The 17,409-nt window shown below is 37.2% G+C and overlaps 1 protein-coding gene across 1 annotated transcript; it reads left to right on the top strand.

Moving 5' to 3' along the window:
• The first annotated feature begins 13,899 nt into the window (after positions 1-13,899).
• LOC113055578 (interferon regulatory factor 2-binding protein 2-B) lies at positions 13,900-16,709 on the top strand. Its single transcript, XM_026221979.1, has 2 exons — positions 13,900-14,846; positions 15,845-16,709. The coding sequence occupies exons 1-2, from the start codon at positions 14,078-14,080 to the stop codon at positions 16,585-16,587; spliced, it is 1,512 nt and encodes a 503-aa protein (XP_026077764.1). The 5' UTR covers positions 13,900-14,077; the 3' UTR covers positions 16,588-16,709.
• The last annotated feature ends 700 nt before the right edge of the window (positions 16,710-17,409 follow it).

Raw genomic sequence — 17,409 nt, 5'->3', positions numbered from 1 at the left:
CTGATTGTACACTGTGGAGTACGTCACAAAGGGGCGGGACTTTCCCTACGACCACGTCATTATTGGGTTAATTCGGGAAGCACTCATTTAGAGAGACTGTTTATGATTTATTGGTATTATAAAAAAACGAGTGGGTGGGTTTTTATCATCATAGGCTGGTTGTTTTCACACACAACTGTGTTCAAACACCTTATCAAAGGGATTTTTACCAAGTAGGTCTCAGAGAGGTCTTGAGGTCATCTTTTCTTTCTGCTGCTACTGAAAACGGCCTTGAGCACCAAACGGCTGTGATTGAGCGCCGGATGTTCGTTCTTGCTGTAGTGGTTTATAGAGCTATAGCAACAGATAAAGGACAGATGTGTGTGTTTGGATGTGATTTGTGTGGCTTGTGCCTGTGAATATTGTGTCTGCTGTGAAATACACACACACAGAGTCATTCGATCCGCTGTGAAGCTGTGTGTCCTTCACTCTCACGGAGTCACATACTAAACGTCATTGAAATCATAGTATGTTAAAACAGAATGCTAATGGAGCGCTTGATTATTTTTGTGATTATTTTCTGTGCCAGAACTCAGTAACAAGCCAAAATTGGAGTAATACATGGAGCTCCTGTATAACCAAATAGGAAAAATCTAAAAGCTCCAGAACCGTTTGTTTCAGTAATTTATTTAAAATCTACAAATGCTTTGTTTACTCAAAACATGCTGAAAACTATTTTTCAGGCTAAAATATATGTTCGATATATGCTAAATATATTACAAACAGCATGGGTTAAGATTCATTAGATTTATTTGTTTTTAATTAAATTTTAATTACATTTATTTTATTTTATGTAAACCTTCAAATGCTAAAAATAAATTTTTTTTTTATGTATTTTGGAAAATATTAATATAATGGCCATGAATATATATTTTCAAAAAATCTATCATTACCTTATTTTTTTTCTTAATTTTATTATATGTTGATTTTCTTTTATACATTTTTTATTTTATATACCAATTATATATATTTATATTTATATATTAGTCAATAGTTACTCAATTGTTGTATATTTTTAAACATTTAAAAATATAACAGATTATATATATATATATATATATATATATAATATATATATATATATATATATATATATATATATATATAACATAATAATATAAAAAGCCCCCTATTTGAATAGATTTATATATGGGTTTGACTGAAATGAGGGACTTCAATTTATATTTCTTTGAGAAATTTTATTCTGATATTGTCCATAATTGCTCTTTCAACATATATAGGACATAACAACAGCTGATATCATGCCCTTTATTGGTTGAATAATAAATATGACCAACAATGTATTACAGTGAGTCTAATAAAAACATGTTATTTAAAATTGCACGTGAAGACACTAAAATAAGCAGTGTTTCTGTCTGTAAGTGTCTCAGCACGTCCCGCCGTCGCTTCTTTACAGATCTAGGTCATTCTGGGCCGCTCCTGCTGTGATACTTTAAAAAAAGAGCATGAATCTGCAGGGAATCAGGAGACATCTGGACCATTTTTCCACTGAGATAATCACTTCTGAAAAATATGAGAGATACGGTTGTAGAGAGATTTAAAGAAACAGTTAAAGACAACAGAAATGCAGTCAGATCGTTTCAAACCCATCAGTCAAATATATTTTGCTGCGTGGAACACAAAATGAGAAACTGAATTAATATTTGAATAAAATATTTAATATCCACAATAATATGTGATGGTGATGCTCTGTTTCCTGTAGGGCAAAAATATGTCATTTCTGGACAAAATGCATGTAGAATATGTGTTAAATACTCTATGGCATAAGTTTTAAAATATATTTTGTTTAAATATTCAAATGCTAAATAAATGGCTTCAAAGGCCAAGGAATGTATATGTGTATATGAATATGTATATATATATATTAAATAGCTAAAAAAATATTAAGAAATATTTAGATTTTTGTCTTTTAAATTTGTGATTTATTTATTTAGTAAAATGTCTTTTGTCTTTTCAACAACACATTTTTCTGTTTTGGTTGTATATGTCTATCTAATGTCTGTCTATCTATGCACATTTGTGGAGCACAAAAGTTAAATAAAAGCAATTATCGGTGCCGATATTAAGCATTTTTATGGTAATCGGTCATTTTTCAAAACCGATAAAACTATTCAAAATTTAAAAAAAATTTTTTACACCAAACATAAACAGTATATTGGTTCAAAATATGATCTCCAATAATCGGTATTTGCATCTTTCGACCACTGATAAAAATCTATTTTTAAATCATTATAAATCTATACATAAAATTTTATTTTAATAGCTGCCTTTCCATAAAAAATTTGGAATTACATATTTACATTAGTATTTTGTGCATCTATATTCCAAGTCTTCATACGATTGCTTAAATTTAACAAAATATGGCCTCACATTTGATCTCAAATAATGTGATTTTTGATTTCAGTGTTATGAAAAATCTTCAGTCAATAGTGATTTAAATGTATGATTTTTTTATGGAAATGTTGTGGTTTATCGGTTTATTGCGGTGGACGGGGAATTCAGTGTTGATTAGTTCTTGTTCTGTAGGATTTCTCAAAGCCTTTTAATCCTCTTCAAATGCTCGTCCTCCTGTTCTCAGCACCTAATTCTCTATTTCTGTCACACTAAACATCCTTGTCTCCCGTCAGGCACATTTCAGGTCAGTAACCTATGAAGGCTGTGATGCACCTTTGGGCTATTTACTCTGTCTGCGTGTGTGTGTGTGTGTGTGTGTGTGTGTGTGTGCTGAAGTAAGCCAGTCAGAAATGCTGAGTCAGTCTGAACACTCACTGCTTGTGTGGGTGTGTCTGTTTGTGGCTCTGGCTCCGCCCCCTCTGTGATCCGCCCCCTCTGCTCATTTGTTTAACTCAGTGTCACCATTATCTGGCTCCGCCCCTTAAAGAAACAAAGCGAGAGAGAGCGAATCCAGACTCACAGATTGTTTTCCTGACCTCATTCAGTCTGAAAGCCTAAAGTATGTGGCCTTTCCACAAAAATCTTCCCACATTTTAATGGCGCCTCACACAAAAATGTGCACATTAGTTTCCTCATACAAATATTACAGAATTAACAGTGTTTATGTGACCAATAAAGAATGTTTTATTTGCATTTATATGTTTATTTCATTTCAGACCCATAAATCACGCCAGTCACAAGCCCGTGATATAAAGGACACTCGCTGGACTCCATTCAGAGCGTCCTGAGCCGCGGTTTACCTGGAAACAGATAAGAGTCTGTGCAGTTTAATGATTTACTGCAGTATGAAAGCGTTCAAAACTCTATCAAACCTGTTTAATGTCTCAATAGTTTCTCCCAGATAGTAATGGGATTAAAGGAGGATTAAAGCATTGTTTTTTTTTATCATTGATATATTATTATAGTTTTTAATTAATATTTTTAATTAGATTTACATTTTTAGATTTTTTTGTTTTTACTTTGTGATTTTGCTGTGTTTTGTATTTTCTTAAATATTTTTCATTTATTTTTTTATTTATTCGTTTTATTTTATTTAGTTTTAGTTATTTTAGTACTTCGAGTTAAACTAAATAAAAGCAAGAAATGTTGTCACCAGCTGAAAATGTTCGTTTTTATATTTAATATAATTTATTTTAATTTAATATAATATATTTAATTATATAATGTATTTTTTTTTCAGTGTATACATTTAAATATTTTTGTTATTTTATTATGCATTGGTTTTCACTCAGGAGATCCATGAGATGACTTAAAATTATTTAAATTAATTTATATTAAAATAATCATATTTAATCAAAGTGCTAAAACAACTTCAAATTGAGGTGTATCGCTGAGTATTTGCTTTCTTTCTTTTTAATCACCCCACACAACGCACTTTGAATACTGTGGTTAAATACAAGCAGCTTGTCATCAAATACAGTGTTGGAATCGCTGATTTAAAGCGTTAGGAGAAGCGAAGCAGACACGTATGAATCAACTCTTTGTGGAACGATCACAGCTGATCAACAGTTAATCTTCCAACTTCCTTCTTAAAGTGGTAAAACCGCTCATTATGAAAGCATAAATAATCTTCTCTCTTTATGAAACACTGGTGTATGTAAATACTCGATGTTGGCTTATGATGTTGGCTAATGTGGCAGGAGTGAGTGATTTTATTTCCCCATTTGTATTTACAGTAAATGTACTACACGTGTTGTGCAACCCGCTGTGTTTACATGCATGTGGTTTCCAGTGAATTCAGCACAGTTCAGAGTAAAGGCTCGGACAGGGTGTCCAGTAAGCACACACACACACACACACACACACACACACTGACCTGCACAGCTGTAATTAGAGGTTGAGTCATGGGTTGCACAATGCAGGACGTGTAATCACATTACTGAAGCTTATCAGTCTCTCCAAGGGCACCCGGTGTACTCTGATCCCGAGAGAGAGAGAGGATAACACACGGCTAGAAGTCTCTTCTGCTCAACAAGGCGGCATTTTATTTGATCAAAAATACAGTTAAAAATTGGAAATATTTTTAGAATCCAAAATAACCATTTTCTATGTGAATAACTATTAAAATATAATTTATTTCTGCTATGCTCCGCTGTATTTTCAGCATCATTCCTCCAGTCTTCAGTGTCACATGATCTTCAGAAATCATGAAATATGATGATTTACTGCTCGAGAAACATTTCTGATTATTATTATTTTTGTTGAAACCACCTGATACACTAACAATCAACAGTTTGGGTTGAAAAATAAAGTGTAACAGTTTCCACAATAATATTGTGCCATAATCATTATTGAGCATCATATTATTCTGATTTCTGAAGATCATGTGACACTGAAGACTGGAGGAATGATGCTGAAAATACAGCGGCGCATCACAGAAATAAATTACACTTTAACACAGATTCACACGGAAAACGTCTAATTAAATGATAATAATATTTCACAATTTTTTTAACAAATAAAGGCAGCCCTGGTGAGTAGAAGAGATTTTTTACTTGAATTTAAAATGCTAAGTTGTGGTTTAGCAATCTGATAAACCTGATGTTACATATATTGTTGGCTTTTTGACGAGATACTGCTTTTGTAAGTCCCTCATATCTGTTAAATGTGTGTAAAAATAGATGGATCTCCCTGATAAACAAGATAGGATAAAGATAGAAGGCCATTCAAATGATCTGCTTCAGGAAGGACAGAGCATCTGCAGTCAATGAGAGGAGCAGATAAACTCTGGCTCGTACGGTCGGAGGATCCTAATCTGCTCCGGGAACCAGTCGCTTTGATTCATGAGAGATGTGTTACTCCACATGAGGCTTGCTTTAACACATGCACTGATAAAAGAGACAGGAACAGCACACAGCATGATTTACTGCATCATAAATCTCAATTAAATCAACAATCTGTGTGTCTAGAGCACTTATTCTCAAGCTTTTTGACTCACATTGTCTTCAAAGATCCAACATTATAGTTTCTGTCAATAAAATTTAAGATTCTGACCCTTTTTGACAAATTATTTTACATGACTTTTTCAGTTGTTCTTACTTTTAGCCTGTAAACATTTTATAGCGTAACTACAGTAGGCGTTAAACTGACACAAATAAATAAATTTAAATAGGCTTGTATTTTTACTCAGAAATTGCTAGTAAGTTTCAACAATTACAAAAAAAAGGCAAGTATGACATTGAATTAAATGTGAAATTTCATAGAAAGACTGAAATTGTATTTTCTTGTAAAATGTGTTTTGTTTGTAATTTTTTTATAGCTCATGTATTGTATAACAAATATCAGCCGCATGATTGTTTATATCCATTGATTTATTTACTTTTTATTCATTTACTTCTATTTATATATATTGTTTTTTTACATTTAAAAAACATTCTTGTACATTTAATTTAATATAAATAACTTCCATTAATTTTTATTTATTTATTTATTTATTTATTTAACATTTTATTAATTTACATGACTTTTTTAGTTTATTAATTTAACTCACGTTTATTTATTAAATTTTTATATGTTATTAATTTACATGTCTTCCATTTATTTATTTATTTATTGAACTTTTTATTTATTTACATGACTTCTATATATATATATATATATATATTTTTTTTTTTTACATTTTATCTATTTATTCTTGTACATTTGATTGATTTACACGACTTCCAGCTTTAGAAATCATATTTTTTTAAACGACCTCTTATATCAGGCAGCAGAAATCCTTTGTTAAACTAGTATATATTTATAAATATTTTGGCGTTTTAGCTTATTTTAACGCTTGTTTTTCTCATTTTAAATGAATCATGAATATTGAATGCAATCAAACGCTTGGTTAAGTGCCACTGGTAAAAATAAAAATGGTGCTATACCAAAAACAAATAACATGGTAATATACAATATATCCACCAAAATACCAATGCAAACTCAAATTATTGTTAGTAAAGCATTGCATTATGTCTTTTCAATGTGCATCTGTGGTTTTTTCTTCTCCTGTTTAACGATGGAAAGGTGAACTTCATGCATCTGATCAGTAAAGTAAAGTACTCATTCATGTCTGGAGCACAAATGCTGAACTTTAAGACTCAGCGCTGGAGGTTTGATCACTAACAGTAACAGTAAAAGTGATGCTTGACTTCTTAAACCCAACTAATTAACCTAGAAAAACCACATTTCCAAATGAAACGTTGTGTTGTCACTGAACCCAGAGAGAGAGAGATATATATAGAGAGAGAGAGAGAGAGAAATGGCCGTCTGTCTGGACGTTACATAAGCTGTCATTATGTGCCATTCTCGCTTCAGGGCCTTGGTTACATCACTCTGAACTTTGCCGTGCTGCGTTCCTGTTATTTTTGGAAGCCGTGTGAAATCTGTTAATCCCAGTTACCTGAACGATGAACGTCGGCTTTGCTTTACAGATCTGAGAGGGGAAAAACCAGGGAAGTGGGGAAAGTAAACAAGAACAAAGACATCCGTCTTCCCGTCAGACGCTCCGGGGAAAAGAGAGGAAAAATGAGCACAGTTCAAGTGAGGATTGTTGATGAGTTCACAGTTTTTCTCCAGGAAGAATTGAGTGCATGGAGAAATCGATGGAAACACGGACGCTGTATCAAACGCTCTGTAATATGAGCTAAAGACCAGCGGCCATCATGACATCAGTCTCGAGCTGTTTTCTATTAAACCTCATTCGGCTCCAGATGTGAATCATACTGTAGAACACATTACAATAGACATTACATTGAAGACTGGAGTGATGATGCTAAAAAAAATGTAGCATTGCATCACAGAAATAAATTACATTTTACAACATATTCACATAGAAAACAGTCATTTTAGATTGTAATAATATTTCTAAATTTTTACTGTATTTTTTCTTTTTCTTTTTTAAATCAAAAACATTTTTACAAATCTTAATTATTCCAAACTTTGACTGGCAGCATCTATTTCTTTAGACCTTGAAAAGTCAAGTTTTTTTTAATAATTATACATTTTTCTAGTCATGCCAAACTCTAAAAAATTTTTTATCAGGAATATTTTTATCCCTCAAACAAGTGTAGAAGTCATGGGGCCTTGGAGTCAAAAAGGTTGAAAGTTGCTGCATTGGATGTTTTTTCTTTAGAATAGCGTGCATTGCTGGATTGTGCATGATAAGGAACATGCATTAAGAATGTAAGGTTTCATGTTAGATGGTATTACTGTATTGCATGGATGCTATCTATCTGTCGCTGATGCTGATGTTGTTCTCCAGCAGATGCACCACAGCTGGATTCTCTAGTGACTCATTGGCTGCGAAGCTCCAAATTTCCATGGCAACTGGAGAATGTTTGGCAGCGGTGAGATGCGATGGATGCGAGCTCCAAAACACACGAGAGAGAGAGAGAGAGAAGAAGTGGGAGAATCTGCGTGCTCGCGCTAGTTTGGCACACATACAGGGCAGCCATAATGCAGAGACAGAAATGAGGCTCTTGGCGGGACACCAGGTCTCGGAGAACAAAGATGTGTGTGCTTCTAAAGCCGGCAACTGAGGCTCGCTTGGCAGCGCACGCGTTTTCCCATCAACCTTTGCCTTGGAAGCGCGCCACTCCAGTTTCAGGCCTGCAAAGAGGATTATGGTGAGAGCGAGAGAGAGCGAGACAGACTGACATAAAAACACAGAGAGATTCAATCTGCAGCTACACATCTTGCAAAACTCTTCCCCCAAAATGCGCCTCTTTAATATGCATTTAGAATCTGTAGACTAAAAAGTATTTTCATAATGTAATATTTTTTAATCTAAAACCACATTGTATCTGATCAGCAAGTGCATTTTTTTAAAGTGACCATGTTATTACTGCATTAAATGTTTTTTTTATTCATTTTTAAATTGTTACAAAATATGTTTTTTTTCAATATTGCTGAAAAATCTCATAAGAATGTATCATTAAATATATCAAATTTTAATTTTAATTTTTATTTTAACATATATCTGAGAATTTTTAATCCCATCGAAATCAATGGAATTCAGTTAAATTCCTTTGAATTTACAACTCATGATTGCTCAAAAACAGTCCAAATTTATGCAACCTTAATATTTATTTTTAACAAAAAAACATAAATATTATACTAAAAATACATTTACTTGCGTCCACTTTAATTTTTAGATGAAAAAGGGATGAATTTTTCATGCTGCTTTTTCAAAATATGTAAACCTTTATATGTTAAATCAACAAAATTCAGTCCCATGATTGTGTGAGATACGGGAAAAGGCTAAATATAAACTGCTCAAAAAAATTAAGGGAACACTTGTGGGTTACATTGTGTTGTTAAGTGTTCCATTAATTTTTTTTGAGCAGTTTATTTTACAATTATTTAGACACTAATATAGCTTCACAGATAGTTTTACAAAAAGTATTTTTGACTCAAATGATACGCCATACGTACCCGGGTCAAAAACGACCCGAACACAAAACATAACTTATTTTATGGTTACATCTCTTAAAAAAATAAAAAAACTGAAAATAATAATAAGTAATGTGTGTTTTGAGGGTCTTAAAGTATTAGCAAAGTATTGCTCTCTTACTACAAAGTATTAACTTTTTTTTTAGAAATCTACATTTTATGCTTAAATTTGATCTCATCTTGGTCAAACTGATTCGAATGTGTCATGAGGGTTAAGTCAATGCATTGGCTGCACCCCAGCAAGAGTTTTCAGTCCAGCACACTGATATTTATGGGTTATCACTAAACATCATAATATACGATGACTATCAGCAGGACAAATGTGTGCGGCCGACATTCTTCGCATTGATCTCCGTGAGACATGCAGTTGTTTATCTTTTCTTTGTTTCACCGCTGATTACTCTAAGGGACATATTTATTTATGTCCCGCTCATCAAATGATGCTGAGATTTACTGCGTGCACACTCAGCAGCAGGTGCGCGGAAATCTATATGCATCAAATCAAAGGCTTGTGCATTTGGACAAGAACCAAACGTGGCGACCCTGTGTCTTTTCCTGTCAAACCGCCTGCGTATTTCACTACAAGGGAGGTCTGCTCATATGAAAAGCGACCAAAACATTGTAAACAGGAAGTGGTTAGTCACACTGGCTATCCAGATAAGACCGTGGTCTCCATAGCTACGCCTTCCTGTGCAACGAGCCAACCAATCAGAGACGAGACTCTCACTGGGCAAGAGGTAATGTTCACAACATTACCAGAGCATGCAATTACATCACTGATTAGTTTCATTTCCGTGCACGCGCATTCAGTGCACCAACTGGTTTTGAGATTAGTCATTTTGGTTAATAGAAGTGCTCGGCTGGATTAAGTTATTCACATTAAATGCTATTTGTATAATTCACAATTCAGCATGCAGCAAGCACCTTACCTGTCTCCGGGAAGATTAAATTGGGAATGCTTAATTGGAAAATGTGCTATTTAAATATTAAACGGCTTTAACACAAAGCTTTTTGTTTAATTATTAAAGGGATGCAGTGTGTGTGAGATTCGTCACATTGCATCATGTCACAATAATGCAACTCTAACATGGAACTAAAGTTAATTAACTTTTATAAAGGTTATAGAAATGTTTGGACGAAACGTTCTTTTATGGAATGTTCTTTTAACTTAATTAGTATTTGATTTGTGTCAATTTTGGGAGAAAATGTTCTTAGAATACAATTGTGTCATTGTGTTGTTTGTACTTGCTCAACATTCTAAGAAACGTGTTTTGCAAACGTTATAATCACGATGAACACTTTCACATTTCTGGAATATAAAAAATAAATAATAAAATAATGTTATATTTTGTGTCAAAAAATTGTGTAAAATGATTGAAAAAGTATGTTTGTAACCTTTAATGTTATAAACTTAAAAAGAAAATAAATGACATTTTAGCATTTTTAGAAGTTTTGTAAGTAAACGTTTAAATAATGTTATAGTTTGGTTGAAATAACATTAGTAGAATGTTGCAAGAAAGTTTTCTACCTAACATTCTAATTATGATTTTAAAAACTATCTGGAATGTTAAAAATAAACATTCAAATAACATTTTTATTTTGGCTAAAAAAAGTTCTTAAAATGTTGGAAGAAACACTATAATCAGTAGAAAATAAAGTTCTTAGAATACTAAAAATAAATGTTCAATTAATTTTATTTAGACACCCAGTTAATTTTATTTTAATTTGATATTTTGGTTCGCATCCGGGTTATTATAGTTAACTAACGCTATTAAATAAAAAATGGTACTCAAAATAAAATTGAACTGAAACATTAACAATTTGTATATATATATTTTATATATATTCTTTCATCCTAAGTGATTGGGAATACAACAAACGCTTATATATAAAATCACTTGTGTATAAAAGCACAGTACTATTATAACTGTTATTATTTTAGGGTTTTATTTCACTGGTCAGTGTTCTGATGTCACTATCAACCCCCCATCAAATCCCTGCTTTAGTAAACCACTACATGTCTACACGCAATATCCCAGGAAAGTAGATTGTGCAACATGGAGCGGATTCACAAGACTACAGAAATAAAATCAGCCGGCCAATCAAGATAACAAGGGGTGAGTTTCTCAAGACAAGGCCTTAGGTGAGGGATGTTCCAATTCTGCTAAACCAGCTTAACTAAGAGCCTTAGGAGGGGGAGGTTTACCTAGAAAACCTGATGGCATGATGACAAGAGAAAGCCTGCGTGGAGGTCTGAGCCCAGAGAAACTGCCAGTAAGCAACATGTGCTCTAATCTCGCACGTTAGTCACTGGAGAGGATTACGTCGAGCAGAAAGTGTTTATCCTGCACTTTAAAGCCATAACAGTGAACAATGCATTCCATTTGATTGCAGAAAAGGCTAACATTGTGTCATTCACATTCCCTGCTGTTGCTGAATCGTGCTTTTAGGCGGTACTGAAACGCATGTCGTATATTCATGGTGGTGCATTGACAGGCGTAATGTTACGCATTGCATCACATGGGGAAACCTTTGGCGTTGGAGATTTACATGACCCATGCATTTACATATTTTCCATTTTGTCTAGGTTTTAGACACATTATAGCAGCATGCATCCCTTCCTGACCACCTGCTGTAAATTCTGCTGTCAAAACAGAAATGCAAAAAAGCAGCAGTGATCTTGTTTCTGGGCTGCGCCCAACATGCACTCGCTGTCAGCGTGTTTTTGGCTTTGCAGTGACTCGTCCAGCAGAGCGTGTTCACAGATCTCTGGCCTGCTGCCAGTTTAGGCTTGGTTTGTTTTTCCACGGATGGGTGAGGTACGTGCCTAACTCTCTTACTTCCTCATGAGTGCCTGCAAAAACAAGTCCCAGTTGGTGCCTGTAGCTCCTGAATCGCCTTGCCCCGAGAAAATCAGCCTTTTGTGCTGATCGGAAAAACATTCAGGCAGACGGAGTGAGGGGGAAAACAGCATTGGTGCAATGTTGACATAACTCCCTATTTCATGAACAAGCACTGTGCAACATAATCGTAATGTTTGCTTTCATTTTAGAAGAGCTGCACCTATGTCCTACATGCATCCGAGCAAAAAACTGGCTTTAGCTCAATTTCAGGCATGCATGGAAAAATACGAATATAAATTGGAACGGCAGAACCACGGGGGCTTCGCTATGGGATTTTCATAATGTTGCCAGCCGTTATGAATCACATGTTCTCTTGGCAGGCATGAATCAGGCTTTGAGGCTGAACAAAGTCCAGTGCGGATGAATAATCTACCAGTGTATATTCCAGACACACACGGCTCCCAAGTGCACTACTGCCGAAATGACTGATTAAATCCGTAAAAGCTCCCTAAAAACTGCTGGAAAGTCAGAGGCTCATTCCAGCGGTTGTTTTGTTTGAATGTGTTTGAGGTTATGGAGGAGTTAAAGGGATGCAGTGGCGCGTGACGCTGTGTTGGCAGGCCCACTGGAATGTGAGGGTTTTAAAATCACATTTACTCAAAGTAGTGCACTTAAAATGGTTTTGTGCAATCAGTTGCCATTGCATTGGATCTCCAGTTGGGTCATTACAGAACCGTATGAACTCTATAACTTTTAGAAGTCAATTACACTTTTATTTTTTCACACACAAAATTAACAGGACGGCAGATTGAAATCAAAGGAAGAAAGTTCACTAAGTTAACCATGTTTTGACATTTTGAGGTTATAAAACTAATTTCAAACAGGATTGAATTTATTAGACTGGCAAACCAAATTTTTTTTTTTAAATAACTCCATTGCAAATACTTACTGCTGTTTATTCCTGGAGAATGATTTCATTGTTTTATGGATTTTTTTTATCATCAAAGACTAACAGGATAGAAAGTGATAATGACAACATAGAAAAACTATCAAATCATTTGAAAACTTGTGAGTTCGATATTTTATCCAACATATTAAGACATGTATGGGACAGGAAATGAGTAGGAAACCTGTTTGAATTAAATATGTGAAACAATTAGTTTACTTTAATAATCTAATGTCTTAATTACATTTATATTCCATGCTTTTTTATTTATTTCCCCAAATTTTGGATTGGATTATCACTGCATTGTTTCTGTAATTGGGTCATTACTCTCCAGCAAAACATTATGAACTCTACAACCTTTAAAAATCAATAAAACTTGATTATTTACACAAAATTGGCGACCAGACAGGATTGAAATAAAGAGCCACAGTTGCTCACTGAGGGATTGACAGATCACACGAGGATGGAAGGTCAATGTCATATTTTTTTACCATGTTTTGACATTTTGACATAATAAAACCAATTTCAAACATATATAATATTTATTAGACTGTCAAACTAACTAATACCAAATAATAACTTAATAAATTGAGACTTTTTTTTATCTCAATGGTAAAAAGTGTCCCCTGAATTAACCTTAAGTACTGTTGTTTGTGAGGTTTACCCCTCACACAAAGTTACTTTAGGATGATTTCATGGTTTTATAGGTATTATCAAAGAATAACAGGACAGTTATTTATATATTTAGGACTTGATTGTACCGTGATATTGTTTGATAAAACATTCCATCTTTAAAAACGCGTGAATTCAAAATTTTAGCTAAAAATATTAACACATGTAGCCTATGATTGGGAAATGTAGTGCATCGTAGGAAACCCAATCGATCTTTCTGTCAGTGAATTAAATATGTGATATAAGTCGTTTACTTTACTCATTTTAACGTTTTCATTTCATTTATATTGGTGGCATAGCAAGACAAACGAAGCTCCGTCGTGAATACACACTCTCTTGTATGTTTTGCCTCTTTCTGTCGATGTTTTTAATCGCTTTTCGACGCCACGCTCTCGTTGAGGGGGGAGCGCAGCGCGCATGCGCAGAGCGCGTTGTCGAAGACAAGTAAATAGAAGCCGCGCGGTGACGTCACCGCTCCCACACCGAGAGCTCGCGGGCTGGAGCGCGCACACTGCCATGAACTTCGGAGCGTAACTTCGCCGTTTTTCTCGCTTTTCGGACGAGTGGGAAACTACAACGAGATTTATATATTTTTTCCTTCCTGCTTATCAAAACAGGCAACATTCGGAGAATTTAGTTGCATATTTTTGCCTCTTTTTTTTTCAGCAGCATGTCGTCTGCGGCGGTCGCTGCCTCGCGCAGGCAGTCGTGTTATTTGTGCGATCTGCCCCGCATGCCGTGGGCGATGATCTGGGATTTTACCGAGCCCGTGTGCCGCGGATGCGTCAACTACGAAGGAGCGGACCGCATCGAGTTCGTGATCGAGACCGCGCGGCAGCTGAAGCGCGCGCACGGGTTCCAGGAGGGCAGATCACCGGGACCGGTGGGCAAACCGGGGAAGGACATCCAGCCCATGAACCACACGGAACCGGGCTCGCGTGCTCCGCAGCCGCTGGATCGCTACCCGCTCGCGTCGGACAGACCCCCCAGACTGGGCCCGGAGTACCAGGGGCGACAAGCGAACGGGATCCCGGTGCCGAACGGGTTTCCAAAGCCCGACGAGCCCCCGGAGCTGAACCGCCAGAGCCCGATCCCGCGTCGGACCGGCGCCTTGCCTCCTAACCTGGTTCCGCTTGTCAACGGGAGCATGCCGCCTGTGCACGCGCTTAACGGGAGATCCGTGCAGATGGGGATCCCTCACGGTGCTTTAGTGGCGGAGCATGTGGGCAAGCGAGGGGACGACATGAAGGACAAACACCGCGCCGACAGCATGAGCGACCCGAGCGACGGACACAAGCGACTCGAGGACTGGACTCAGAAGGGCAAGACGGTCCGGGAGATGATGACGCTGCACAGCCTCGACTCCCGGTTCAAGAAGGAGCATGCACCGCTCCCGCACAGGATAGGATACGAGAGCAGCTCCAGTGCCTTAAAAACAGGTACAGATCATTGCTTTCAAGCTACACACGTAATCTTACGCATGCGTGTATTTTTTTGAATACATATTTTAGACATCCATGCATGCATTTTGCGTCTATACGTCATTAATCAACAGTTAGAATAGTTTAAAACATTAGTGCATGCTTCTAACCTTCACATTCTTAACTGTTGTATCTTTAAAATAATGCTACAAAACTCAATCGTGTGTTCATGCATGCATTTGGCTTTCAAAACATCAAAACGTGCTTTTAAACTTTGGATTTTGTGTGTGGCATTCAATTTTTAGAATAATATGAGATTTCAAAACATGCTCCGGATTATTCACAATCGTATTTATTCATGCATTCTCCAGAGCATGCGTTTTAACTCCATGCAGTTTTTGTGTGCATGCTTTTATTTTGTCTTTTAAAACACGAGCACATGCTTTTAAGCTGTAGAATTGTATTTTTTTTTAAATGGATTTAATATTTAGAATGATCTGAGATGTCAAAGCATGCTGTATTATTTTTATTTACACATGCATTTACACATTGTGTCCACACTGCTATTTTTCTTTTTTATTGAATCAGTTTTTGGAATAATTTGAGACATGCTTTAAACCTCCAGATTATTATCATTTACCCATGCATCTAACAATAACATCAGATAAAGCTTTTACATTCCAGATATTGTCATATTTTTGATGTCAAAACGTGTTGTGAATACGCATGCATTTGTGTTTGAGTCCGAGCATGTTTTTAAACTCTAGATCATGCATCTTGATTTCTTTTGCACTTGCATTCATCAAAGCATGCTTTGAACTCTCTAGATTGTGCATTCATAATGTTTGGAAGCATAAGAGATGCACATCGCCCAGTGGGCGGCACATGGCACATTTTATATGGGGCCAGAAAATAGTGCCAACAGCAGGCCATGCATGAAGCGCTGAACTAGTGAAGGGCTGTTTAGTCGAGTATTAGTTGAGTGTTTATCTCTCTCTCTCTCTCTCTCCATGCAGACCGTGGTAAGCACTCTCGGGGAATTAAAAGGAAACCCTCTCCCGAGCCGGACGGGGAGGGCAGTGCCTCCAAGCTCAACGGCGAGGGTCAGCCGTGGTTGCCGTCTCCATCCGAGGTGCTCAAGATGCCTTCTTCATTCGCCGCCGCTCCTCCCTCGACGATCTCCCCGCATTCGCGCACCACCCCGCCAGAGGCGGCCACCGCCGCGCACAACGGCCAGTCACCGATGGCCGCGCTCATTTTAGCCGCGGACAACGCGGGCGCTGGTACCGGCTCACCTAAAGACGGCGGCAACCAGGTGCACTCCACGACCTCGTCAGCCGCGGGACGGCGCAACAGCGGGAGTCCACAATCGCCCTCGGCCGGACAAAGGCGGCTCGCGCTAGGAACGTCGGGAACGTCGACCGCGCACATCCCCGGCATGGACCCGCAGGCCGGGCATCCGCAGAGCATTCCCGATTCCTCGGTGGCGCCCGGAAGCGTGCCGTTGTGCTGCACCCTGTGCCACGAGCGCCTCGAGGACACTCATTTCGTCCAGTGCCCGTCCGTTCCGTCGCACAAGTTCTGTTTCCCGTGTTCCCGCGAGAGCATCAAACAGCAGGGGGCGACGGGAGAGGTTTACTGCCCGAGTGGCGAGAAATGCCCGCTTGTTGGTTCCAACGTACCTTGGGCGTTCATGCAAGGCGAAATAGCCACCATATTGGCTGGGGACGTAAAGGTTAAAAAGGAGCGGGACCCTTGAATTAGCATTTTTCGCGCATAATATACACAACTCATAATGCATACCATCCAAACGTGAACTAACCGGACATGTACATATGGACTGAAAGGAACTGTACACTTGGTAAACATGGCTGTATAATTCTTTTTGATTTTCCCTTTTTTTTTTTTTTTTGAATACATTGTGTTTCTATGTTTCTTCCGAAGATAAAACGGTATGTACGCGCTATACCCCCCCCCCCCCATTCAGTGGTTGTACTAGTAGAGCTGGTGGCAGTCCATGTTTAAACACAGAATGTGACTAATACTCTTTAAGCACTTGGCAAGAACTGAAACGCTTTTAGCTGTATTGTATGCACTTGTTTAAAAAATTGCCAAATACAATTTCTGACCTTGTAATAACAATCCTGACGTGTCTGTGGTTGGCTTCTTGTCTGCCCTCGCTGAATCATGCACCGCTCAATGAGAGCGAAAAGGGAACTAAACAAACCCAAGCGTCAGCCCGGGAGATTCTGTCCTGGTGCATGCTGGGAGTTCATTGCCTCAGTAATGGTGACGGATATCACGGCTATTTGCAAAGGTAAAGTAACCAGAGAACGCTTGAATTTGGAAGAGTATCTTTGTTTTGTTTTTTTCTCCTCTTGCATGCATGCAAGCTGTGACTTGTATGGCACATTGTTTTCAGCCTCCATGTGGAGTAACCTAATGCTGCGTGCAAGACGACACTCCACGTCTATTTTTACTCTCATGCTGTGCGTTGACGAGCTCGTAAACAATCTTTCCCTTGGCCTTTTTTGGTGGATAAAGACATGCAATGTTAAACATGCTCTCCAGGAGCAGATGG

This window comes from Carassius auratus, chromosome 36 (genome assembly GCF_003368295.1).
Source record: "Carassius auratus strain Wakin chromosome 36, ASM336829v1, whole genome shotgun sequence".
Classification (NCBI taxonomy): domain Eukaryota; kingdom Metazoa; phylum Chordata; class Actinopteri; order Cypriniformes; family Cyprinidae; genus Carassius; species Carassius auratus.
Note: the sequence above shows the minus strand (reverse complement) of the source record. Positions and strands in the feature narration are given on the sequence as shown.